This window comes from Anomalospiza imberbis, chromosome 5, assembly GCF_031753505.1.
Source record: "Anomalospiza imberbis isolate Cuckoo-Finch-1a 21T00152 chromosome 5, ASM3175350v1, whole genome shotgun sequence".
NCBI classification, from domain to species: Eukaryota; Metazoa; Chordata; class Aves; order Passeriformes; family Viduidae; genus Anomalospiza; species Anomalospiza imberbis.
The window spans coordinates 58,630,666-58,657,301 of record NC_089685.1 but is presented as its reverse complement, the minus strand read 5'-3'; the positions used below and the strand labels follow the sequence as shown (position 1 = coordinate 58,657,301).

General features: G+C 43.0%; 1 protein-coding gene and 1 long non-coding RNA gene across 8 annotated transcripts in view; one reads left to right on the top strand and one right to left on the bottom strand.

The window, feature by feature from the left end:
• The window catches only part of SYN3 (synapsin III), a 247,411-nt gene that overhangs the window by 200,392 nt on the left and 20,383 nt on the right, over positions 1-26,636 (top strand). For all 7 annotated transcript variants that reach the window (XM_068191089.1, XM_068191091.1, XM_068191088.1 and 4 more), the window contains 3 exons: positions 8,550-8,612; positions 18,064-18,206; positions 23,460-23,534. In XM_068191089.1, the coding sequence (XP_068047190.1) occupies positions 8,550-8,612; positions 18,064-18,206; positions 23,460-23,534 (281 nt within the window). The remainder of the gene's footprint in view (positions 1-8,549; positions 8,613-18,063; positions 18,207-23,459; positions 23,535-26,636) is intronic.
• Positions 22,321-24,638, bottom strand: LOC137474489 (uncharacterized). Its single transcript, XR_010999376.1, has 3 exons — positions 24,600-24,638; positions 23,205-23,358; positions 22,321-22,754 (listed from the first exon to the last, which is right to left on the bottom strand). It is a non-coding gene; the product is annotated as an uncharacterized lncRNA (long non-coding RNA).

The window sequence follows — 26,636 nt, the reverse complement described above, 5'->3', positions numbered from 1 at the left end:
TCTCTGCTTCCTGCTTCTCACCATTCCTGGCTGTTGCAGCCTGTGGTACATCAATGTGTGCTCAGCAGGGGAAAAATGCTGCTGGCGAAGGTGGTGGTTGCGAGATGAAAAAGGCTGATCCACACAGTGGTTTCTTCTGTCTTCATCTGAATGCTTTCACTTCAGGAGCCCCTTCCTTGTTACAGCTGGGAAAGATGTAAACAGAAGCCAGTCCCAGCTGAAAATAACTCTGCCTGCGTCCTGTGTGGAGCCTGCTTGATCTCCCTTCTGCTTTTTGCTGCTAATGTCAAACTAGGTTGTCTCTCAGCACCAGAGTTCACAGACATTTAGGAGCACAGGTCACCCACAGTTTCTTCCATTTCATTGGGAGCTCTAGTGGCTTCATCAAACAGGTGGAGTGGGATTGTATCTTTTCTCATGGAATGAGACACAAGAGGGAGACAAATACCCAAGTGGTGCCAGTGTGGACCCATGCCCTTGAAGCCTAGATAGGAAAGTGTATTTCTCAGCTCTTGAGAGGTTTCAAGGTTTTGAATATCTCCAAAATCCTCAAGAATGAAACATGGAGAAAATAAATGCATATCAGAAAAACATCCCTTTTGCAGTTTGAAAGCATTCCATGTCCCATTTGGACTGGGGATGGGGCGAAGAAGTTAATTAGTGCTTATTCACTGAATCATTGAAACATGATATTTCCACCTTTCAAAATATAAAATTTGCCCCCTGGGACCTCATTCTCTTTCCCAAGCAATTGCTGAATTTGGAGAGATTGTGAAACACAGCCCTTCCTACAGTTTTTGGCTCCTACAGAAAACATGTAATTTGAAAGTTCCCAAGAAATCTCAAAAGACACAGAGCTAATTCAAACATGGGGTACAATGGCTGCCTTTCATGTCCTCAATGTCTTCAACATGAGCCAAAAATTAGTCTGGATAAACACAGAAGATTTTTATCTGGAGAAAGAAGCTTGAAACTGCGAAGCACAAGAATGAGGATGTAGGAAGAACAGAGTTCATATCTGGCCCCCACCTGCTCTAGTTGCCTAAAAAAGACACCACAACAAATTCAGGGTTAAGAAGAGCTGTTGCCAGTGTTTTAACTCCACGTGCAGCCCAAGGAGGAGGTAAATCCACAGAACAGGGTTTACTCCCCGCATTTATGTCCCAGAGCACAGAAAGTAGAGGATGTGTATTTCACTCCAGTCCACATTAGCAAAGTATTTGAATTCCTGCATGAGCCTAAGGGCTCAAAAAAGCTGAAAATATGATCTAGCTGTAAAACAGAACAAACTGAGCCCATAGCTCAAACATTTCTTGTGTGAGGCAATACATAATTTTCCAGGTTAATGGGCAAAAGGGAAAAGAAAATGGCAAAAGAAATGTGGTGTTAACATCTGTGGCTGTAAGCCAAAAAAGGACCCACTGTGAATTCAGCCTGAAAAAAGTAGTCAGTGGAAACTGACTACTATGGGAATGGTATGACATCTGGCTGCATGAGATAGACCATTTGTGTGTACAACCAAAATGAAACACTAATGTGGGAGCAAACAAATATAATACATAATGCAAGATAAGAACTACTCTTCTGCTCAACCCAGTGAGGCAGACAGAGGCTATATTAGCAGTAGCAAAACATACAGTGCCAGGCTCATACTCCAGCAGCTCTGTCATGGCCCAACCACAGCTGTGCTATCAAGCTCTTCTAGCCTCCAGTGTTCTGTGGGCACGTCTGCAGACTTATGGTGGTTCATGTTGTGCTTGGGAATTGCTTGGAAGAAGCTTATTCATCTTGAGACAGGATATGCCAGAGACTGGTCTAACAATTTAAGAGTATAGGCAAATCAGGGCCAGTGTCCTTACTATGTCATTGCTCTATTTACCTGTATAGATGTGGCATGAGATGCCAGCTGCAGGGTGATACTTCCCGTAATCCTCATTCTTCTTTATATCCAAAATCCCTCCTGAGGCATTAATAAAGAGTAGTAACTGTGCTTTTAAAAAAGTATAAAAAAGGATCTTTCAAAGAAGTTTGACTGTGCCTGGTCCTCTGTGCTGCTATTTCTATACCATTCAGTGCTGAAGAATGGCAAGAAGGAAGGAGGTGGTGATCCATTGCCTAAGAGCTTTCAGGAGCCCAGAGAGTATTTCAAATATTCCAGTATGCCATTGCCTGTACCAGGCAGCACCCACGGCTCATTGCTCATGCCAGCATCTGACATGGCATTGCCAGCCAAGTCTGCATGCGGTCATTGGCATTTACAAGGCCATGAGGCTTACAAGAAAACTTTGGAGCCATTTCTGTGGCAGGGAGATATTTCTCAATGAAGGTACTAATAAGCCCAGGACCTGCTTCTCATTTTACACTGACATAACTGCACCACTCTCAGATGTGCTACGGAAGGTTGTGAAATCACAGCTAAGCCCTTGGAGTCAAGTGGGGGCCTCCCAGCTTTGCAGTTGGGGCACACAGCTTCCCTGTGTAAAAGTCAGGGTAAGAACCATATGCACTTTGTCCTTTGGTGACAGAAAGCTACCTGCAGCAGACTGTGTGGTGAGATTAGAGACCAGCAGTAACTGGGGCATGATTGGCTTCAGTGAGACCTGTTGCAAAAGGTTATTTTCCTCTGAGAAGTTTAGGAAAGTTTGTTCTCTCCAAAGAAACCCCAAGCTGCCCATTTGGAAATCAGTGAGAATACACTGCCAAACCTACCAAGTGAAGAGAGGTTTGTTGGCCAGTGTCTTGTGAACCTCAGGGATTCTTAGAGGAGTGATGGCTTTGAAGACTCCAGCACAAATTCATAAAGCATTTGGTTTCCCATCTGTCTCCTTCTTATATATTTTACCATGACTTAAATGCTACAGTTAACAACTGTATTCACCATCTCTTCCTTTGCAATGTGTTTACATGTGGGATGGAATTTTGTAATTAGAGAAAAATACAGCAAAAGGCACACAATTCAGGTCAAGGGGAAAAGGAAACTCAAGAGTTTCTTCTTCTCTTTCACTGCATCTCACAAAAAAAATGTGGACAGTTTCTCAACATAAGGAGTTGGGAGAATGTATTCACTCTCCTAGCAAAAAAGGAAAGATAAGAAGCTTCCTTAAAGGCACCACTGCAAAATTGCCAAGTGAACATCATGCATTAAGGAATTATAGAAATTTTCTATGTAATCATAAAACCTTTAAAAAACTGCTTGTGATTTGATATGTGGTAATGGGGATTTATCAACCAGGACTGCTAGATATGTGTGTGAATACAAGCACACACATAGTGCGTTTTGAGTTTTTTTGCTGAGCATCTGTTTATCTGGATATGTTAATATAATTCTCACACTTGAAGCTCCAAAGAAATGAGAATAATATCAAATGCTCACACTCCTATTCTCCACTAGGGGAACCCATATATGTCCTGTCTCAAATAAAGAAGTTACATAACATTAGAGGTGGAATCAATGACAAAATGTTCCGGTTTGTGCTTACCCCCTTTTTATTCACTTCCATGACCCATTCTAACCACAGCAAGTGTTGGGAGCCCTGAAACATTGGTTTGTGGTTTGTTTACTCGAGGATGTGGGGATTAAGTCATGCTGCTGTTGGGGTTTCTTTTTCTTTTTTTTTCTCTTTTGTTGTACTTTTTTAAAGCAATGGGAGAATCAAAGGATATTTTTTACCACCTTGCTGCCATCTCATCCATCAGCTGCCTCACTGCTTCAGATCCCACCTGTATATAATGCTGTCCTGATCCAGCTGTCATTGAGCTCCTCCTGTCACAAGTATCTCACTGCTCTTCACATCATACCCCCTTATCTCCTCCTTCCTTCTGAGACCTTTGCAGATACCTACTCCTCCGCAGGATTTACTTCAACTATCTTTAAAGCTTGAGGCCCTCTTTCCCCAGATAATGATTTTTTTCTTCATTGTGCTCTAATTACAATGCAGTAATCAACACACAGGTGTGTGTCTTACAGGAAACCATATCACATGCAGCCCTGATCTTGCCATCCACTGCTGATCTTCAGCTCCAGTTTTTAGTAAGATAGTTCCATAAACACAATGACATCATGTCATGACATCATTATTTTCCTGTAGGTTTGAATCAGCTTGCTTGCTTTTACAGGAAATTATATGTTCACAGCTCCTTCAACTTAATTGACACCAGGGAAGTGCCACACATGTTACTTCCAAAATTTAGGTCTAATGTGCGTGAGCAACATTCCCATCATCCATTAGGTACCCACCCAAAACAGACCTTGTCATCATACAAGTGAAAGCAGCTAAGTAAACATAAAAATCAGGTTTAGAGTATAAAAGGGAAATTCAGAATATTACTTCTGGGGGAAGGGTAAAGGCAAAATTACAATACATTATGCTATGGGGCCTTCTGGCCTGGTTGAAAACACTAGATGCTATGGTAATACAATACCAATGCCAAGAGAACAAAGTCTTAATGACTCCATCTCCCATCACCCCAAATCCCTCCTAATGTGGGGGAGTTTTCCTCCATGATGTCATTGCAGCCTGTACTATTCATTTTAAGCATTGATTGGAAGGGTTTTGAAGAAGAAAGATTAGTACTAGAAACTGAAAGTTCATTGTATAAAATGAGCTAGATAAGGTGAGCTAATGCACAAAACTATACATTACAGAAGGAAATTAAAAAAAAAACTACTTTGTTCATGGACTACAGGACACTACAAAAAAATCACAAACTTAAAATCAGCATCTCTCTTGAGGGTCTCACAGGTTTCATAGAATCATCAAATGTTAAGGGGTTGGAAGGGACCTTAAAGATCATCCATCATCTCAGTCATCCCTGCTGCCATGTGCAGGGACATCTCCCACTAGACCAAGTTGTTCAAGGCTTTGTCCAACCTGGCTTTGAACACTGCCTGTCGAACATTCCTTCCTTCAGATCAGTTTAGATCCAACTCTGCTCTACTGCTCCACCAGTAAAGAATAGAGAAAATATTCATAAATTTACAAGAAGTACTGAACCCCTCACTGAAACCCTGGAAAGGAGGGGCAGAAGGTAAAGGGGAAAGTGTCACAGTCGACAGCCACGCTGTTTTCAAATAAAGGCTAATGTGTGCATACCAGGACTCATTTTACACACCACTGCCAAAACTGATAAACTGCAAAGTTGTCTTTGCAGTGACCCTACACACTGAGCAGAGCAGACCCCTGAAAATCAGGGGCTGAAATGGTACACTTTGGGCCATCAGTGTTTTAAGCTGGAAAAAACTTCCATGACTTTCTCTTCATTCCTACCAAAGACACGGATGAGTTGCTAGTTCAGGATTCAAATTGCTGTTTGACTCTTAACAGGCCTCTGAGTACAACAAGCTCTAGACATTTATGTAATCCTTGGCACCTCAAGGCTTTGTCACAACCTCTGGGAATACATTTGTAAGATTTTACTTCAAAGGGTTGAATTATGCATATGAACTAACACTCTGCATATTATCACTGAGCTAGCTGCAGCACTACAGTCCCATCCCAAAACCTGCCAACTTCATCTATAACAATCCTGTCAACAGTTCATGCACATTTTAAAATTATCAAAGCGCTTTTCACTATTTTTCCAAGAAAAGAAGAGCCTTGCGGCACATAGAAAGACACAGATATATGTCTTTGCATTATTTCAGTAAAAACATGCTTTTCTTATTAAAATGTGATGCTATTCTGTGATGATAATAATTTTTTTTCCTGGGAAATGCATGACTCAGAATGTAAATACTCATCCCAGGGGTCTGCCCTTGTGGTGGCTTTGGCCACCCGCAGAACTTCTCACTGTGTTTGAATTACATCAGAGTTGTGTGTATAATAGTTTCTCCCTTCTTTTGGCTTCCCTATCCATCTGGGTGCTTGCCAAGTATGCTGGCTGGCCACCTTATTAGCAACAAAAATGGTACTTGAGTCCCAGCAAGACTCTGGTGGAAGCTGGAGGTCTCCTTGTTGACTGCAGTGGCATTCAACCACTTCCACCACTTCAGCAAGGGCTTTCCAGCAGGTTGTTGTGGACTCTGGTTGCTTTAGTCCTGCAGACTGTGGAGAGCTTTTGATTACACTTAACTTAGCACAGGCTAAGGGCACTCCACTGTCACTAGATAAGCTCATTATATAATGCAGCTCTGTGCATATGCCGTGCTCTCTTGTTGGTTCCCCCATAAGACAGGTACATGTACATGGAAATCTGATGGGTTTTCAGTGGCAGAGGCAGATTCCTGGCTAACCATGCACCAGCATTTCTCTGGAGCCACAGCTTTCCCAGCGAGGCCACCACATGTTCACAGTCTGGAACTGTCTCACCTCAAGCCCCAAGTGCTATGCCTAGGCCAAGCCATATGTGACCCTAACGTGCTGGTCACCCCTACGTGGGATGAGATCAAGCCTTAGTAAGAAAGCTGAGCTCATGTTTCCAAGAAGCAAAGAGAAAGAGAGACGTTTGCGCAGCAAGTTGTCATTGCTGGTGGTATTTTCCAGATTAACAGTAAACTTGGGTTGTTTACTGGATCCCAAACTTTCTTTGCATGTATACAGGAAAACAGATGCTTCCCATTCCCGGGCCCCATGCCCGAGCAGGCTCCCTCAGCAACATCACAGGCAGGGGACAAAAAGCAGGGCAGCAGAGACATTGCTTCCTGCCTCTGTCTGCTTTGAGCTGGCGATAGAGCATTATCTATCCTGCACACTTCTCTGGCCTCCTTGCCAGGCTATCAGGCGGGCTCACAGCGTGCAGTTTGCTTTTCCTGCTCCGTAGGAACAGCTGCTGCCTCCGCTACCAAACAGGGAACAGAGGCCAGGGCTTGCAAGCACTTTGCCTCAAACAGGACACATGGGGCAGGGATGAGAGAGCTGGGAAGCAAGCCACATCTCCCAGAGCCTGAGCAGGTGGGTGCCCCAGCTCCTAGGTTACCTTTCATCTTCCAGCATTAAAGGCCTGGCATGGTCCATCCAGAGCCCTATCTTCAGTAAGCCTCAGGTGCAGTCCTCCAATTGATTCATTTATGCCAGCGTGAATTAAATTTCAGGCTCTTACAATGAATTAGAAAGGCAAAGGTGAAATAGAGGACAAAAGCATGTGCCTGGACATATACTTAACCATTTGACTTCAGGATGGACACCTATCAGTCTCTTGCCTCTTCTTCTGAACAGTGGTGCTGGTCCCTGCCTGTGCCGGTGCTGTGATTTATTGTGCCTTTCTGTGATCCAAAGAAGATATTTCTTCAGCTTTCTGCCTGAAGAAAGTGACAGAGGCTGCTTGAGGACGTGATGCACTCACTGTTCCCCTCTCCTGTGACATTTCTTTATATAAGCAGCTGAATAGCAAAACATATCAGTGTTCATTACTAATTTTGTTATTTATAGTGAGCTGCCACAGATGGAGACTGCAGCACCATTCTATCTTTAGGGCGTAGTGCCTGCCTGTCCGTACAGACAATTGGTAATTAGCATAAGAACAAATTGTTTATCTATTCTCAAACATAAATAAATAGGGGACCCATTTATCCATCAAAATTCAACTGCCTCCCTTTGCCAGCTCTCCAGGTTAACTGCTTAATGAATAGAGCTCATTGCTTCGGGCACTTCAGCAAAGATAAAAGTGTCTTTAAAGGAAATTAAATATGCAATAAAAAATAACCAGCTATACACTAAACAAATAGCATTTAGATCACAAGAATCACGAGCATAAGACAAGATGAAGGTCACAGGGATGCCAAGCAGAGGTGTGGAATTGGACCAACCAGTACACAGGGGAAATGTGGTGCATATATCCTACTTACTCCTGACATGTGTACTTCTTACCAGTACAGCCACCCAGCTCTGAGCCGACCACTCCAAGTGAATCCTTGCAAGAGCATAAAACTGGAGAAGAAGAGGCAGAGAGGGGCTTGCAGTTCTTCAAGTAAATCAATACCACATGTGCTCTAAGATGACCTTGTATGCCTTGGGTGGCAGGACCCTTCCCAATGGAAACACCACACAAGCCAGGGAGAACATATAACTTTTTTTTTCTATTTTTATTGCTGATTCCAATCCTTCTTTTATTCACTATACCAACCCCTGAAGGTGGAGAAGAACAAGCTTTATGAATAGATGGGCTCTGTGAGCCCACTCGCTATTAAGGCCAAAGCAGTCCATGTGGAGAAGAGCAAATAACTCTTGTCTTTCTCACCATTCAGGTATTTTCAGGATCTGAAAGTGTTCACTTACTCAAGCTTGCAAGTGCAACAGTGTTTTACTTGCATATGGGTGTACACAAATCCTTATGTACAGAGTGGGAAAACTGCTATCGCAAAGCAGAAGTGGGTCAGAACTGAGGAATTCTGCCAGGCCTCCATTTTCAATCATATGGGATCCAGTAAAGCACTATTTGCTCACTGCCCTACCATCCAAGAAGATTTTATTTGGACTTCTTATTATCCAGTTTGCAGCATCCAGGAAGGGGATAAAAGCTACTAAATAAAAGAAAATCATTCCAAATACAGTGGCTGGGAAAAAAAAAAAAAAAAAAACACAAACTAATAAAAGGGTCCTTTTGTCTTTCAGCTCACAACTCCAAATTTTCCTGTAGTGGTCAAGCTGGGACATGCTCATGCTGGAATGGGGAAGGTAAGTAAAAGGGAAAAAAAATATATATATATCTGGAAACAGATATATATGTGGTCCAGCATTCCTGTGATTACAGATGGCATGTGACCAGCCAGCCAAGGGGTTAAACCTCCCCACAACCTATCTGGGTCGCACTGGCTGTTCCTGTGGGAGAAAAGGCCTTTTTCCGCTGTCACGCACTTGGAGACAGGCAGCGGGATTGAGTTGGAGGCTGTCTGGGATGCGGGAAGGGGGGTTGGTGAAGCCTGGGGGAAAAGCTGGCTGGGCTGAAGTCATTAAGCTTGTCTTTTATACATTTTCTCTTCTCCTGCAAGTGGTAGTGTTGTTTATTCAAGCACCTGTAGAGTGCAGCTACACCCCATAGCACTCACAATGAGGAGCTGTGGCACTGGGCTTCTTGAGTGCATTATGATGACCTTATTCAAAAAATGGGAGCCCTTCAGTTATTTTTTTTTTCCTCCTTGCAAGGAAGAACAAGACCTTACAAAGCAGAGTGGCTGGTTGCCTGCCAAGGAATCCTGAAAAACAGTTCACTACCCAGAAGGACCTGTTTGTTTTTCCCAGGCTCCCTGGGATCTTTATTCCCCCAGTGAATTAGCAGTCTCTGTTTCTTGGGGTGACTGGGCTCCCCTTTCAGTGAGGCATCACCAGCACATTCCTGCTGCACTTGTGTCTCCTCTTTCTTGCATTTATCTTTTCAAAAGGCATCCCCTATCTGTCTAAAACTTGGTTTGTTCAGAAGTACAAAATTGAGGTATCATCTCTGAATCCAAATGACTGGTACGTGAACTTCGTAACTAATACGCCTGTCGTAGTGCCTCCCTAGACCTTCTCCTGGCCTCACTCTTTGCCTGAAAAATATATATAGTTACACCAAATTTAAACTTGGTAGAGTTTGTTTGCTTGTGCTCTGGAAACAGAAGCCCTTTCTGGCTTGCTGGATTGCACATGGAGGATCTAATAATCTTTCTTGCTTTGGTTGCAGTGTTCCCCTGTCTGGATGGTAGCTGCTGGGGAGGAAGTGGGCATAGATCCCTTTGCCACTGGTGGAGTTGGCTTTCGGTATCAAGGAACAAAGATGTAAATAAGCAGGAAATGTTGGTTTATATATTGGTGCTGCCTATGTTGAGCAGGCAGAGGTGTCATTGAATTAGTGTGTGCAGACAGCCTAGAGGTGCTTGTAGGGAGCCACTAACTTGTTCCTAGGAAGGGTTTCATTAGCAAAAACCAACCAGGACAGAGCAGGAGGAAAAGCTATCCCTTGGGACCCTGCAAGCCTGCATGTCTCTGACTGCTCTGCCATTTCACCCGTAATGCAGGGCTTCATGTGTCTCATGCACCAAGGATTCTTAGTGGCTACAGAAATGAGGGCAGAATCAGAGAAAAGTACTCCAATTCTAACAGCATTTCCAGACAAAACTCTCAGCAGAACATTTAGCTATTGTTTTCTGCACCACACTCCAAATCTTCTTCCACCTCATACTTTCCCTCCCTTTTTATCCTTTAATTATGTTGATTTTTGCTGTCACAAGTTAAGGAGGAAGAGAGTTTCTATTCAGACTCCTGGCACAATTGTACTCAGAGGTACAAGGAGGGTATGTAGGAAGTCGTTCCAGATAAAGATAGGCTAACAGCCAGCATCTTAGAAGAAAGAATTGGTCTGAAGCCAAGTTTACTTTAGTCCATTATTAAATTAGTGACTACTAGCAAGGTCTGGATGTGCATTTGGGCACAAAGTTTCGACACTGCTCTGTTCAGTGGATGGGGAAGGTACAGGAAGCAAGGGTTGTTGACCTTACGGTTTTAGTTTGGGCCCTTCTCCAGCCACAAGCAGCCTGAAGGAAAGTTGAGACAGATTAAATTTTCTCTCTTCAGTCTCACTGCATTTCATTGCACAGAGCAAAAAGAGAAGAAAGAAAAATAAAATAAAATAAAGAATAAATCAGTTGGTTTAAAACACAAGTAACAAGAATTTGTTTCATGCTTTTTTGAAATAGTAGGGTCAAAGCCCAAGTGGGACTGACAAAAGAAACCACAGAAAATATCAGGAGAAATACAGAGAAGTGAAATTATCGATATACTAGAAAAGTAACACCTACTGATTAAAAAAAATCAAACCTACAATAAAGTAATGCAGAAGAGGGAAGTTCCCAGGAGACATTATGGTGTTTTTAACCATCATAATGCAAAAGCAATAACCAGTGAGATTAGAAAGAGCTAAATTATTTCCTTGCACTGGTTTTCAGAAGTAGAGATGATAGCAGGAAATAGCAGGTCTTTAGCTATAAAATATACATAATATGAAAAGAGATAGGTTTGCTTTTGGTTTGATGTGTGCAACAAAGTAAATATTAATAAAGCACCTGCATCAGGTCATATTTTGTATTAAACCAGTGATTGCAGAAACAAAGGATAGAATAACTGATGTATTAGCCAAAGCACACATGTGAGTATTAAAATAGTACTTACTGCAACAAATGATGCCAAGACAGCGAGCCTTGTATTTGTACCAGTAATTGGTGCTTCAAAGGACGTGAGCATTCAGGTTACAGTGTTACTACAACAGAAATTGTCAAGGAAGTACTTACTTTTTCTTTTTGTTATTAATGATAAAATCACGTGTAATGGGAGGCACCAACACATAGAAGAATGAGCAAAGATGGGAAGTCCAGGCACTGTTATTCTTTATTTGTCTGAGGCAGTGGCCAGGAGCCAGAAGAATTCTGGATGCAGAAAATGCCTCTTCCCCAAAGAGTTCCACCATCTGCTTTCAGGGAGATTTGTGTCATTTCACAGTTTTCTTCAGTTTCTCTGTGTTACAGACCAGAGGAATTATAATGATTACCTGATACTTATTGCTAATTCATAATGTTCTTGTCAGTGTAAGTGCTGAAGGCTTATTATTTTGCAATAATTGCTAGAAGGAGCATAATTATAATAGATTTTCATTTTCACATATTGTTTGTTTTGACATAATTTTCACAAAATTCACTCACCACATTTTTAATCAGAGGGCTGAACAAAGAATCCTCAAAGCTAAAATGAAAAATAACAACAGGACTTGTACAAAATAGGCTCTATTGACTGCCTTCCCCTTAAGGGTGGGTCACCACAACTGTCTTTAGCTTGGGAGAGGAGCAGCTATTATTCAGGATCAGAGCCAAAAGGGGTGGCAGTATACCATTCATGAAAGAAATGCTCTTGCCAAGTGATGTGTGCATGTGAGGTGCACATGGAGATGGAGAAAACAAATTTGCAGTAACAGGCATCTTTTGAAATCTCCATTGAGAAATGCAGAAACAATAGCTTCTCTATTGACTTGAACAGAAACACCAGTAATAGCCTTCACCCAAGAACAGACAATCTTCTAATCTAAAAACAGAACACATGCCCCATAGCCCCTCCCATGATAATCATTATCCTCCTTCCATAATTTGGAGTCACTTCATATTTCTGTGGCACTGGAAGATCATAACAAGTGCTCTCTGTGCTGCTGGCCCTGTGCAGTATCGATACAAATAAAATATTTGTAGAAATACTGCTTAGACAACTGTTTACAGTGGAGTCAGCAGAGAAGGGCCTTTCTCATGTTGTACTTAAGTTGCCTAGACTCACAGGATCAACAGTACTCAAGGAATCTTCCAGGAAAACCATGGATGGACACTGAGAGGAGATGTCTTTCCATGTGCAGGACAGAACTGCTGTTTACCCAGCAGCTCCTTAGAGGTGAAGGCATTTTTAAGCATTGTGCAGTTTGAGCCTACCTACCCAAGAAGTAATGGGGGGGTCTCTGTTGAATAGGGACAGCACTGCAGTGAGAAAGGAATAACACTTCTTCCTGACTCCGGATCTCATAATGCCAGAGTCCATGGAAGAGAATAAAGCTCTGAGTGTGTTAGTATTTGCCATTTGTGTGTTAACATGACCCTAAAGTGCCCTAGGAACAGAGCCCAGTATTGCAAATTCACTCAAAGAGCCTCTTCACCTCTTCCTGGTCAGATCATGAAAAGAAAACAACTGCCAGATCTACAAAGAGAAGAAAACCAGTATCTGTTCATGTGACTTTACATATATTTATATCAATTTTATATATATGTATATTTTGCTACTCCTACTTTATTTTTAGACCTCTCTAATTAGGTCAGTTTAAGAGTCACTCCTGTCCCCTCCTGCCCCATAATTATGAAAACACCTTCCCAGTACAAATCCTGGCTCGGATGAATTTATGACATTGTAGAACAAAAACTTGTTGTTCATAATAATATGGTCAGAGTTATTTTCTCTCTTACTGGATGGGAAAGACTTCTGTGCTTCTTATTTTTTTCCTGGTATAAATATAGCACAAACTAAACAGAGCCACTCTGTAATGTAAAAATACTGCAAGGTTTTTATCAGGAAGGACAGCTCGTCACCTTGTCTCTCTCGGGACTGGAAATAGAATGTTCCAAAAGTGAGAGCTTTGAAAATCCAGTGTGCTAAAGGGGAAAGGAAGGGAAAGGGCTGCCTCGGTTTGTCAAGGAACAAATATTTTCTTTTAGAGAAGACAAATAATGACTTGACATGTAACATTCATTCACAACAGAGCAGCCCAATCACTGCATTCCCACTGACTCATGAGTGAGGATGTTCCAAATGTCTTGAAAATAGCAAAAACATCCCCATTTCTTGCACATCAGTCTGAAAGCTTTTGCTGAACACAGGAAACAGTGACTGATCCAAGGCACCAAAAGACCACAGCAGCCAAGACCTGGGCTCTGTATTAGGAAGGTTCAAAGCATTAAAGGCAGCAGATGGGGAACTTCATTGTGAGAATAATAAGGAAATGCAAGACGCCATTGTGACTTCACTATTTTGGGGTGGGTCAAAGTTAGGCCTAAACTGATTGTGGTCAGTTGGATTGGGTATTTTCTGAGAAAAAGAGCATAATTTGGGGTAGAGGAATGGAGAGTTTCAGGAAACCATCTGCACAGAACTGTTCCTGAAGACCCACTAGCCCAAGATGGTAGGGTCCCTACAGAAAGGCTGAGAGCAGGTTGAGATGAACGAAAAATCACAAACTTTGTGTGGCTGCACCAGTTCCTCTGGAGGAAAACACTCAGACCATGCATTTTCACAAACCTACCAAGACTCAGTTAAACATCACATTGCCAAGTCCAGCCCTGGCTCAGCCTTGGACACTCACCTTCCAGCTGAACCTGGCGCTAACCTCATTTTGGACACAGAAAGTGTTTCTGCAAGTTATCTCCAAAGTGATGTGTGTTTAGCCTGTAGGGCAGAGTTAACCTCAAAAGCAGAGTTCACACTGGATGATGCTCAAGAAAGGCAAGGCTAGGGCAGACCTAGCAGACTAAGATAGTTATGGCACTTTGGCTAACCAATTATTTTTTCATGTGGCCACATAATGAAAGCAAAAGAGGACTGCAAAGCAAGACCTTGCAGTGCTTAGGCTCAAGATGAGGAAGGAGAGCCATAACCCTGGAACCCTGGTGTCCAGGAACATCCAGAATAAGCAGCAGATTAGGGAACTGTGAGACAGAGAAAGCAGAAGTTTCTACCCAGACAGATCCTTCACTGAAGGAACTTGTGCTCACACAGGTATCAGATGTGGCTCAGACTGCCCAGGAAATTGCCACAGTGGGGTTTTAACTATGGCAGAGCCGATGCAAAATCCTGCCTTGCAAGAAAGGCCTCAAAACAAGGTCTGCAACAGGGATGGAGCAGAATGTTTCTTCATGACCTGCCCCTTGGACTTCTCTCCAGCCAAAGGCAGAAAGATCAGGGCTTCTTGTGCAGGCTGAGGATGGCAACAGGTGCCAGTTGATGTGTGCCAGGTGCCAACAGATGCAAGTCATGTGGTGGCATCAGGCTCTGAGATGCCACCACAGGGCAAAGGGATGGTCACATCTGTGTGAGCATGTCCCTAGCTATCCAGCCAGACTCCCCTTTCCAACAGGGAACATGCCAGGGCATCACTGGTGCCTGGGTTAGAGAAGAGAGCCAGAAGGGAAGGAGGAGCTTTCTTACTCAGAAAAAGCATTTGTCAAACACTGGCCCAAACCCTTCTTAACAGGTCACTAAAATGCTACAGCAAACAGCAACTTATGGCTTCAGAATGAGTCTATTGCTGCTCAAACAGCCAGCTCAGCTAAGCAAACAGGCTGCCAGGGCAGGGGCTGTGTTTGTATTCACTGTTTGCACTCCTCTGTGCAGTTAATGGGATATAGCATTTATCCTAAGAAGGCTGCAAAATAAAAGAGAGAGGGGGGGAAATGGCTTCCTGTTGGTTTCTTTTCAACTCTTTTTATCAGTTTCATGTATTGGCCTACCTGCCATTTTAGAAGACAGATTTGTCTCTTGTTAGGTAAATTGGAAACTTTGCTCTGGATTGATTTTTAATAGTACCTTCTTAAATAATGCCCTCTGGTGTCACACTACATCCACCCTGGATTTGGTTATGTCTGGGATTTTCTCTTCTGTTAGGAAAATGGATATCTTATTGATATCTAAAAGGGTTACAAGGCATGAGGAAATGAATTATACAAAATTTAAAAGTGGAAAGCTAATAAAATGGGGGACTCAATAGATAAGGCAGGAAAATAAATCTAATTTGACTGTAACTTGAGTGCTTCCTGTTTATGAAGTAATAACCGTACCCTGGGATAAACCAGCATTAACCCAGAACACGGCTTGTGTTTTGTCAAATTTGGCTGGCTCTAACAATTAACAAATGGTGGCTCAGATTTCAGCTTTGGTGTGGTGATTATTTTGATGCCTGGTGGGAAATAAGGCTGTGATCCCCTACAAGGGAACTTCTGTGAGTTGCTTTTTATGAAAAGTCCATGGGATGTACTCTGGCACAGGCCAGGGAAGATGCCAGAGCTGTTTCCTGAGGACTGTGCAGTGGTGTAGCACTGTGGGAGTCATCTTTATTTTTCATTTCTTACTTTGTGTCCTTGGTGAGTCCCCCCTCTTTATTAACCCAGCCAAAAGTCCTCAGGCCCATTAGAGAGAACATTTTCAATTATTTTCCTTCTCTCCCTGTAGGGAAGGGGTGGTGGAAGAAATGGACCCTTCTTTTCAAGACATGCTGTATTTTTGAGGAAACATCACATTTAACAAGATGAGCTCCTTTCTAGCAATATCAATATGGTCTAATTCCAGTCTGGAGGGGGCAGCTGCATCCTTTCCTCTGCTCTGGGTCAAATGTTCCTGGGCTGAGGATGCAAACATTTCAGTTTCGGCCCAAAGACATCTGTTACACAAGCACAGCACTTTGTTTCAAATCCCACAAACGTCCTTGTTCCAAGTAGGTCATTTTATAATGGCTTTTGTATTTTCTCACTCCCAAAAGGGTCCGGGAGAATATGTTGTAACACCGTGTCAGTGTCGCCTGCCCTTACAGTCCCTCCTGTGATCATCTCATCTGGGTGGGACTCTCTTGCTTGATGTCATTCAGCCCAGGGCAGCTCTTATCAGTGCAACAAAAATACCCAGCTCCAACACAGCCTGCATTGTTTCCCTCTGGTATTTTGCAAGTCCAGGCTCTGGGTTCCCTCTCCCATTCTCCCTGCTGCCTCCAGGGCATTCCTACCACCTCTGTATGTGCACTCTGCCCTGCACATCCCCACTCAGAGAGGGAAACAACACAGCCTAGAGCAAGGCTGCTCCTCCTGGATGCCATGTAATGGTTGCCTTTATGTATCCCCTTTATTATCCTTTATATTTGTTATTTCCTTTTTTTTTTTTTGTACCCTCCCTTCCCACAGATAACTGTCATTGCCCTCTGCTCCTTTCCTCAGCAGTTCCTGGATGGTGAGAGCACAGCCCTCACCACAGCAAAAGAGAGAAGGACTAGGGGTATTTGCTGGTCAGTAATAGAAGAAGCAAAGATGAGTTCTTTTTCCTATTCATCTAGAAATGGTCACAGGTCAAATTGATTGTACTTTTCACCTTCCCCACAACTGTTCAATTTTTGAAAGCTTTTCTGCAACAGGATGTGGCTAAATCTTTGTGTGTGCTCTATGTGTAAGCTGGCACTCACAGTCAATCTAAACAGAGTAAAACAGGTTAGCAACAAGCTTGTTCCCTAGTGAAGATGGCTCCCACCCTCCCATGGTTGAAAGCAGATACATAAAACCACTTGTTTGCTCTTTGCAAAGAAACACCAAATACCATTGCATGTGCTTCCTTCAGCTGGCTCCACAGAGTCTGGCATCACCCTCCTTTAACACACAGGGACACAGCTGGGAAGCTCTTCTGAAGAAGACACCCATGGATTGTCACCCATCAGTGCACACTTAGCAAAGCAGGGTTGCAATCCCCAGCTGTGGTCTCAAAGCATTACCAAAATATAAAATGAGGGTAATAATGTACAGAAAGTCACTTACTTGCTCATTCTTTTCATACAGTCATGGTCTTTTTTCCACAAATTAATCCACCCTTCCTGCATACATCCAGCCCTAAGGACAAGACTTATACACGTTTCCGTGATGCACCAAACCGGTGTTTGCCAATACACTAAAGGCCATGGTTAAAGATATGAGTGAGGTGAAGTTGTGCACTATGTTCTTGTTACCTGCTTGTTCAGTATTGCCTTCCCAAATCAATGAGCTTTTGTAGAGGTTTGAATATATCAATAGAACTTCTACTGTTTTGGTCATTCCTCATTTCACTTTTTTTTTTTTTTTTAATTAAATACAGAGCACTTCCCATAATTGAATACAGATCTTTGAAAAGCCATCTTCTCAGAAGAACTGTAGCTCATAGGTCTCAACTGCTTCTTTGTTTCCAAGTGAGACTCAAGTCTAACACCCAACCAGCTGTCCTACCCACATGCCCATTGCCTCACACTCACACAAGTCTCCCCAAGAGTCAAAAACTCCCCCCAGAGACATCCTTTTCCTTCAGAGTTTGTGCCCAGGCAAGAGACCTGCACAACTCCTCAAAGAAAGTCTGGAGTGGGTTAATGTGAAATGCCAGGGAACTGAAGGCTAGAGGTGACAGACAACCAGCTCTCATGTTGATTTCCTGGAATTGGTTTGTATTTCCTGACCATCCAAAATACTCTGTTTTCATCCATCCCAACATGGGAAACAGCAGTTGCAAAGTTTGAATGAAGTAATACCTCTTATGAGCTTGAATACTTTTCTGAAGTACTCTAAAAGCAAAGAGCATTAGCAAGAGCCACTTGGGCAAAGGTCTAGCTGCCTCTCTGGTGCCAGGATTACCAGGGCTGGTGCATGAGGAAGGAGAATGGGATGGATTTGGTCTGGGTTGATTTGCTCTGGGAAGCTTCTCTCTTTGAATCACAGAAGCCTTGTTCTGTCCTCAGCTGTGTCTGTGTGGGGTGTAACTGACATTGTGCTATTCAGGTGCAGAGATGACTTCTGCTCACCAAGTATTCATGTTCTTTTTGCTCTTGTCTCTTTTTCACTGGATTTTGATAATCAAGGTCAAAGTTGAGAACCAGCACGACTTCCGGGACATGGCCAGCATAGTAGCCATGGCAAAAACCTATGCCACCACCGAGCCATTCATTGACTCCAAATATGACATCCGAATCCAGAAAATTGGCAGCAACTACAAGGCTTACATGTGAGTGCATGGCTGTGCCAGAGCAAGATGGGGAGGAGACAGTGCTGTGGATATCATTGAGTCGGTGTCTGCTCTGGGCAGGAGTAGGTAGCTGACTTCATTTCCTTGAAGAATAACCCTGCTGTTCTCCTCCCACCTCTGAACCCAGATCCCTCATCCACCAATCATCTTCTCCATTAGTCACTGTCAGGTCATTGTTTCTGGAATGTCAATCTCTGTCTGTCTCTTTCTGAGATTCAGTTAGTTCCCACTATAATGACTGTGCTTGGCCATCACCTCTCCATCCTGTTGTTGAAGGGCTCATCTTTCCCGGCAAAATCCTCCAGCTCCAAGTACCCACTAGTGGGAACTGAACCCGCCCACTTTCCACCTGGAGAAAAAAATAAAAAAGATTGAACTAGCTGCAGCTCCTGGAGTCCTACAACGTCCAGGCCATAGCAGCACCCCATCCTTCAGCCCACAGCAGCATCCCATTCTCTCCCCAGCTGCAGATCACAGCAACACATCACACAAGGGGCACAGAGCACCAGGTATGAACGGCCTCAGCCAGGGCAGCACACGGCGTTTCTGTGGGCATTTTGCATGTGTGCTCTTTGACATATACAAAGGAGGGAGAGGAGGTGAAATACTTCTGTGGGTGCCCCAAAGCTCCTTCCTGCTCTGTGGGGTAGGTAGTGAGGGAGGTGGCATGACAGCAATCTTCAACACTGGTATGTTTAAAAGTATTAAAAAGCATTCAGCCAAACTTCAGTAGTCACCACGTTCAATTAGAGATGTAACTACATGAGTCAGTAAGACACCTGTTTCTTCTTACTGCAAACCAGTAAATGAAAAAAGCCACACAGCACAGCTTCTCCAGAAGCTCCTTATCCAACCAGAGAATTCTGGACAAGTAGTTAGCTCCAGCAGTACATTCTTCAGGTCGCCAGATAAATTGCATATGTTACCTAACACCCACAACACTGTGACTTTTGGGTCCATGTGTACAAACCTCTAGGCCATAGTTCTGCTGAAACATAGTTAAACAAGATAATCAAATGTACACAATCACATATTTCTCAGCTATAACTGCCTAAAATTCCAAGTTGGATTCCTAACACAGAGATGTTTAAGAAAACTAGATAATGACTGACTCACATTCTTCATGGGAAAGAAGGACGTGGGGGACACTTGCCTACTTCATGTGATCTCAATGAAAGAAAATTTATTTTTAATTGAATCAGGTCAACAATAGCACAGTTGCCTAATACTACATTAACATCTCAGTGAGTCTGACTCAAATTGGCCAAAGGAAAGAAGGTTTAAAATATCAATTAAAATTCCCTATTCCTGCCAACACACCCAGCCTTGGCTCCAGAGCCTGCTCCCCAACTGCCTCTAACTGAAACAAAGGCCAAGTTAGCCTGACCATACTCTCTCCTCACTTATTATTTGCACTCACTATGCACTCATCCAGAACAGGGATCAGAAATAATACCAGATGACTGACAAAAGAAAGCAGTCACACTAAGACCTAATCCCATTTGGGAGTATAGCTGCACAAACAATTGTTTGCTAAAGAGAAAATGTTCTCATGTGAAAACAGTCATGAACAGAGAACACCTTAATGAGAAATGAAGCTCATTAGCAAGAAAACAAACAGCAAGATTCACCCAGTGACTTGCTAACCCAGGAGGATGACTTAGATTCAGAGAGCCATTTATGGATGTGAGCTTGGGAGAGTGGTATAGTCAGTCCCAACAGGAGCTGTTCCTTCCGCCCCAGCATTAAACAAAATAGGTTATTTCTATGGCATAAGTCCTTACTATGTCCAAGGACAGAGGTAAAAGAACCCAAAATATCAGAGCTCTCACTGGTGTCCCAAATAGGAGACTCAAAACCATTGGTCATGCTAGCAAATCTCAGCCTCAAAGGCAATTCCAGCATCTGCAGTAGCGTCATACTAAGTGACTTGCTTTGATCTGTGAGCCATGGAATCTATCCAGTAATTTTATACCTTCACCCACACATATAGACTTTAAAAACCCCTTCTCTTTTGAGAAAAGACTGCACTAAAATTCTCCAGAATATGTTTACTTTGCACCAAGGATCTGCCAGAGGGAGGATGCTGCAGGGTGAGTCATGCATTCCTCCCTGCCCCAGATGTTCAATGCACTTCCTTCCAGCCCATGGCCCAAGGCTTCAGTTTGGTTTCCCAGTTTGGCTTCAGTGCAGTGACTCCAGATTTACACTGCTAACAAACTCCAACTTTGTCCATGCCTTGAACCAGTCTGAAAACAGCAGATAAGCAGCACGTGATACATGCCTAAAATTCCACCAAGTGTATTCGACTGCCATTGTAATACTGGTAATGAGAAAACATGAAAACAGTTCACGTTACAGGGGAAATTGGGGCAGAAATTATGCTTCCACACTCACCCCAGCTGGAGGCAAACGGCAGGATCATTTCCAGTTTATACTAATGAAATGTTGCTCACTTTGAATTAAGCCTGCAGCTACTGACTTTCAGACATGGGCTATTCTTGCCACCAGCTCTTAGTAAGAGGGTAATACCCTTCCTTTGTAGTTTCATGTGTGGGATTTCTGACTTGTCATCTCCAATGCAGTTCAATGTGCTCTGTAGGGGATACCACATCAACTGTATCTAAACTAGAGCTACTTACAGACTGAGATAGGATACCAAGAGCTCTTGATCTGCTCGTTTATCCACTTCTAAACAATACTGAAGGTGTTGTGGTCACAAATCTGTTTGAGCAACTGATCTCTAAAAATTTGGGGTCCTTCTCTTTACAATACTGACTGTACACTGTGTGGCCCCCTGATGTTAAGGATGGTTGGAAGCCTTTCAGTCCCTAAGAGAAATGGGGTTTAAGGCAGGACATCCTCAGCAATTTTTTTTTGTCTTAAGTCTCCTTTTTGACTTCATACAATACAAAAAAGAAAACAGAAAAGAAGCTGTATGAGGAGCAGTTGGGGTCACTTGGTCTATTTAGCTTGGAGAACAGGAGACTGAGGGGAGGCCTCATCACAGTCTACAACTTTCTCATAAGGGGAAGAGGAGGAGCAGGCACTGGTCTCTCCTCTCTGGTGACAAGTGACAGGACCCAAGGGAATGGCCTAAAGTTGTGTCAGGTGAGGTTTAGGTTGGATATCAGGAAAAGGTTCTTCACCAGAGGGTGGTTGGGCACAGGAACAGCTCTCCAGGGAAGCAGTCACAGCACCACACCTGACAGAGTTCAATAAGCATTTGGACAATGCTCTCAGGCACATGGTGTGACTCTTGGGGATGGTGCTGTGCAGGGCCAGGAGTTGGGCTCGATGATCCTTTTGAGTCCCTTCCAACTAAGAATATGCAGTGATTCTGTGATTCTATAAGTTTGGGGGCATGGTTGACACCTGAACTGCTCAGACTTGCTTGGAAGGGAGTGATCTTGACAGAGGCTGTGGTGCAGGGTTTGGTGTCTGATCCAGTGGGCTTCAAATAAAACTCTCCAGTTTCAAAATAGCAAAGTTCCCTAACAGGAAAGTTAGGAATACAGCAGAGAGATATATTTTATGCCCAAAATTGGCTCAAGATGGATAGGCATAAACAAGTCCAACAAATTAGCCCAATGGCTTGAACAGAGTTCTTATTTTGGGAGCTTTCCCATGTCAAATTTCCTTGTAAAAATGTCAAACTGTGGTTTAATTTTCTTAGGGACAACACAGCTGCTTACATTTGGTATGCCAGGTACATTTTCTAAACACTGATGTCAAATCATCTTGTCACTAATGAGACTCCAAGAGTTCCCACCAGTACTAATGGGATTTTGGATGTCCTCTGCCACTGCAGGGAAATTTTCTGTTAAAAATAAATGATAGCAAAGAGTGGTCCTTCCCACTGCAGAACTGAAAAATATAATCTTAAGAATCCCATATCAAAAGAGAAAGAAAGGCTGAGGACTGAACACTGACCTTACAGGCCATCAAAGGGCTCATGACAGTCCAAGCTTGAGGAGGAATCCATTCTTTTGCTTAGGAAGTAGGGCAGCAAAATGGATGCTAGGTGAAGGCAACAGGCCCAAAAGTGAAAACACAGTTATTTGACACAGTAATTATGCTCCTTGGCCCCCCAGTCCACTCCATTAAACATGGTCACAAAGACCATTCCAATTTTACAGCAACTAAACATACCAGTTTAGAGGAGAATTGGGAAAAGCACTCCAGGATGTCTCTCACAAGAGTAAAGGGGAGCCTTAGGTAGTCAGCTATAATGATTCAAGTTTCTAGTCTAGCAGGACATCAGTATTACCACTGCTGAACGTAGTTTTGCAAATTCAGTGTCTTTTGTATGTGTTGCTGAAAATGTGAGAGAATTGGCAGCAAGGGCTCTCACAACCTCATATTGAAGTGTTGGATCACACCTCGTACTCCCCTCATAAATCTCTTTCAGCGTGGAGAGGCTTTCTGGATGTATCCTGTCAGCTAGTTGACTTGTCCTGGCTTGTACACAATGGAAGGGTTATCTGGAGTGTTGTCAGGGCAGGCTCTCCAATGTCTGCCTTGGGCCTGAGGTGAAGAAAAGGAAAGTTTTCACTGCTGACAGTGATGGTGAAACCCAGAATTTTCTAGCAACAGTACCTTTTTTGGAAAATAAGTATCAGATGAAGCTAATGAAACTCCAAAGGTCTTGAAATAAGAAATTCTCCAAGTCATAGCACAGTGAGCCACCATGAAAAGTCAATGAAAAGTCAGTATGATAATATATTTTATGACATCAGTACCACTGAAATCAAATTGAAGTGGACACAGAAATACAATTGAAATCAAATTTAGGTAGACCCAGAATGTCAGAACTGATATTTTGTGAAGCTGCTCAGCAAATATTTGCCTGGAGAGCTTCTGTTCCATGGATGGAGGATGCTACCCATTGCAGAACATAAGAGTGATTATCCTAGAGATCTTTTACACACATTTCAGCTCCCCTAGGTCTGATGTATAAAGAAAGAAAGTACTCACAGAGCCTGATGTGTGCTCAAGATTCCTTGGAGGTTTCTCTGCCTAAAATCCTCAGTCAGTTTTTCATGAGTCTGAACAACATATTCTGTATGGAGTGTTGTTCAGGAAGGATTTGGGAAGGCTTCTGGGAGGAAGAACCTCACCTCATCCCCTCCTGTACAAGCACAGAGTCAAGAATGAGGACTACAGTATGCAGGAGGATGGGTCAGGAGTCTATTTTCATGTTCAGGTTATGTTTTTGGTTTGTTTTCCTAGGAGGACATCCATCTCTGGAAACTGGAAGGCAAACACAGGTTCTGCGATGCTAGAACAGATTGCAATGACAGAGAGGTAAGGAAGAGTGTTTCAAGACAGTGTGAGTTATTCTTGGGTTAGAAGGGACGAATTGTATTTCCGACTTTGGTTAATTGAGAGAACTGGTAAGAGAGGTCTCCTGAGAGGCTGGATAAAGACTTTAAAAGACCGAGTGTTTTCTTAAAAAAATACTAAGGACACAAAGGCAAACTGTCCTATTTTGAAGAACAGACTGAAAGTACAGCTAGAAACTAACATTGCTAAATCATTAGATCTTTAGTGAATGCAACCACAGGAAACAAGACCAGCATGCTAGGTCAAGCATACCAGTACAAACATGTAGGGATAAAATCAGAAAGGTCAAAGCACAAAACACAAAGTAACATGAGACTATTCTAAGTATATTACTAACGAGAGGCAGAAAAAGAGTTTTTCTTCTGCTTAACAGAGGAAAAAACTGTTAGCTGAAGTGCTGAAAGCACATTTTTGCTTTAGGCTCGCAAAAGTGGTCACTGTCTAAGGTAAAGTCTTCTCACTGTTGAATAGAGCAGAAAGAATTCCCTCATGCATCTTACAGACTAAAATTTGCAAATGTTACTTCCATGTATTTAAACCACTGTGATATTTGCTAATACTGCAACTTCCTGACACTGTGGACTCATGGTAACATGCTTTGCTATAACTCCTATCCTGCAGACCGAACACTTGTTCTCATCACTTTTCTCCATCCCATCTAAGTAGATTATTCATACATTTATAGAATCCATAAATTACATGTAGGCATTCATCCTTAGTGAATATAAGATTTTTTCAGATTATACCTCCAGTTTGTCAGGGTCATGATTAATTCTGACTCTGTCCAGTTTTGGGCACCACAGTTGAAGAGAAATAGCAAGGAGCTGGAGAAAGTCCAAAGGACAATAAAAGGAATGTTCAGAAAAAACCTAATGAGCTGTTGAGAAAAACATGCAACAATTCTATGTAGCTCTATGTAGTTTTCCACCTTTTTCAGTTAGCAGACCATGATATTTTTCCAGTAGGGGTGTAGACTACCCTGCCTGCAGTGCAGAGGTTCACTCTCCTTCATTAACTGTTACAGACCTGGAAGAAGTTGCCCACAAGCTGAACACCTCTTCATCCCAAAGATGAAAAAAACAAGAGCATAGGGTCTTTAAATATATGAAAGCCTGTTAATAGGCATTTCTCACTACTTACAAGTATAATACTGTAAGAAATAAATTATAGCTTAAAAGGTTCCTTTGAACATTTCCTGTATTTTCATAAAGTAAGGTTAGCATAGCACAGAAATCGATGCTTTGAAGGGGATGGCAAATCTCTGTCCTCTTTCAGACCAGATTAAAGAAATGTCTCCTCTTGGGAACATGAGAGTTGTGCAGGCGACCATCGAAGGTCCCTTCTGCACCTTTAGTTCTGTGAAACAGGGAAGCAAAGCCCCAAATCAGATGCTGAAGGTGACTCTGCAAGACCCTAATAGTACTGTGGAAAGTGGACATGATGATGCGTCCAGGCTGTTTATAACACAGCTGAAGCTAGACACATGAAGGGTAGACATTACCTTATTGCAGTGTTGTAGGACTAAAACCCAGATTCCTACCAGCCTACAACACTGCATTTTGAAGGTTCGTTTTGCTAATTGTACCACAATTAAGCACTCCAGCCTTATTCAGACATAAATGCAACAAACCCTGTTGAAATCTGTGAGTTGCCAGTGCATTAAACAAGGCAGGAATGTACTCAAATGCTCTGATGAGTAGGAGCAACCTGAAGTACCTACTGCACTGAACATAAGTACAAAGGATTGAAATGCTCAGGTAATGCAGAAATGAAATCCTCTTAAAATGCAACACCTGGTGTATGTGCATAAATATGCTCTTTTTCCCTGTGATACTCCTATTACACCCCAGCAGCCTTGATGCTCCCAGTGCTCACCTACGGCCAACAAACATTGAAGATGTGTAGCCATCAGACTCTCTGGCATGATCAACAATTCCCTGAGTCTGGCTGCTGAGCCCAGACACCTAGAGATGCTCTTCAGGAAGAGAGATGGTTCCCACAATGGTGCCCCTGGATGCTGGGCCACAGAAGTGCAGAGGGCTGCTCTCTGTGCCTCCTGCCTGACTCATGCAGTCCATAATTCTCCTCCTCCTTATGCTACTGACTCCTCCTCATACGCTGTCTTCCTTGGGGGTCCAGGGTGAACACACTTGGTCTCCTCATTAGGGATAAAAGAGCACCAGTAGTCATATAAGCCATAATTTTTCTTCTTCCCAGAGACATTGTGTTCACACAAGTTCATCATTATATTGTCAAGCTATGGGGACTCTGGCTGGCTTCAAGGATGTAAATTTGTTCTTTAGCCAGAACAGCTCTTTCCCCAGTCCCTGTAGGGTCTGCAAAATGTCAGTGTTTTCATGAGACTGTGGCCTTCTCTCCCCTCTCTGCATCATGTCATAGTCCTGCTTATAGATCTGCTGTTCTGAGATTATTATTTTTATTTAAATGGCCAGGACCACGGCACAGCTGCACAGGAAATAAAACCAGGCTGCCTCATTCCCTCCTCATTTGCACAGCGGGGGGATGTGGTCCCCCCATAATATGCCTCTTGTCATCCTCGCTCCTCCTCTGACTCCAGGATAGCTAGGGGGCCACCAGCTCATATTCCCATCCTGGGATGGATAGGGAAAAGTGCTGCAGCCTGAAGGTGTCCCTCCAACAGATAGTGCCTGGTCCATGTGATGAGACTGCCTGACTAGGAACAACACCAAGGGATAGAAAGAAGCAGGAGACTGTAAAAGGATGAAATTAAAAGTAAATTTTAAAATGCAGGAGCTACTGTGTTACAGATCAGAGAGGGGATGGCTACTCCTTGCTAAATTCAACACTCACTTTCTGATCCTATTCCAGTCCTAATGTCCAGAACATCTTATCAGGAGAAAGCTGCCTGCATAATGGAGGGCTTTCAGGCAAAGCCAATACAAACGCTGAGGGGCCAACACTACTGGGAGATTAAATGAGCTAAATATTTATAGCTTGGCTGAATGACAACCAACTGGAGATCTGATGTAAATACCAAGGAAGGAAAGAAACATTTTAAGGTGGCTTTGAGGGCAGGATTGA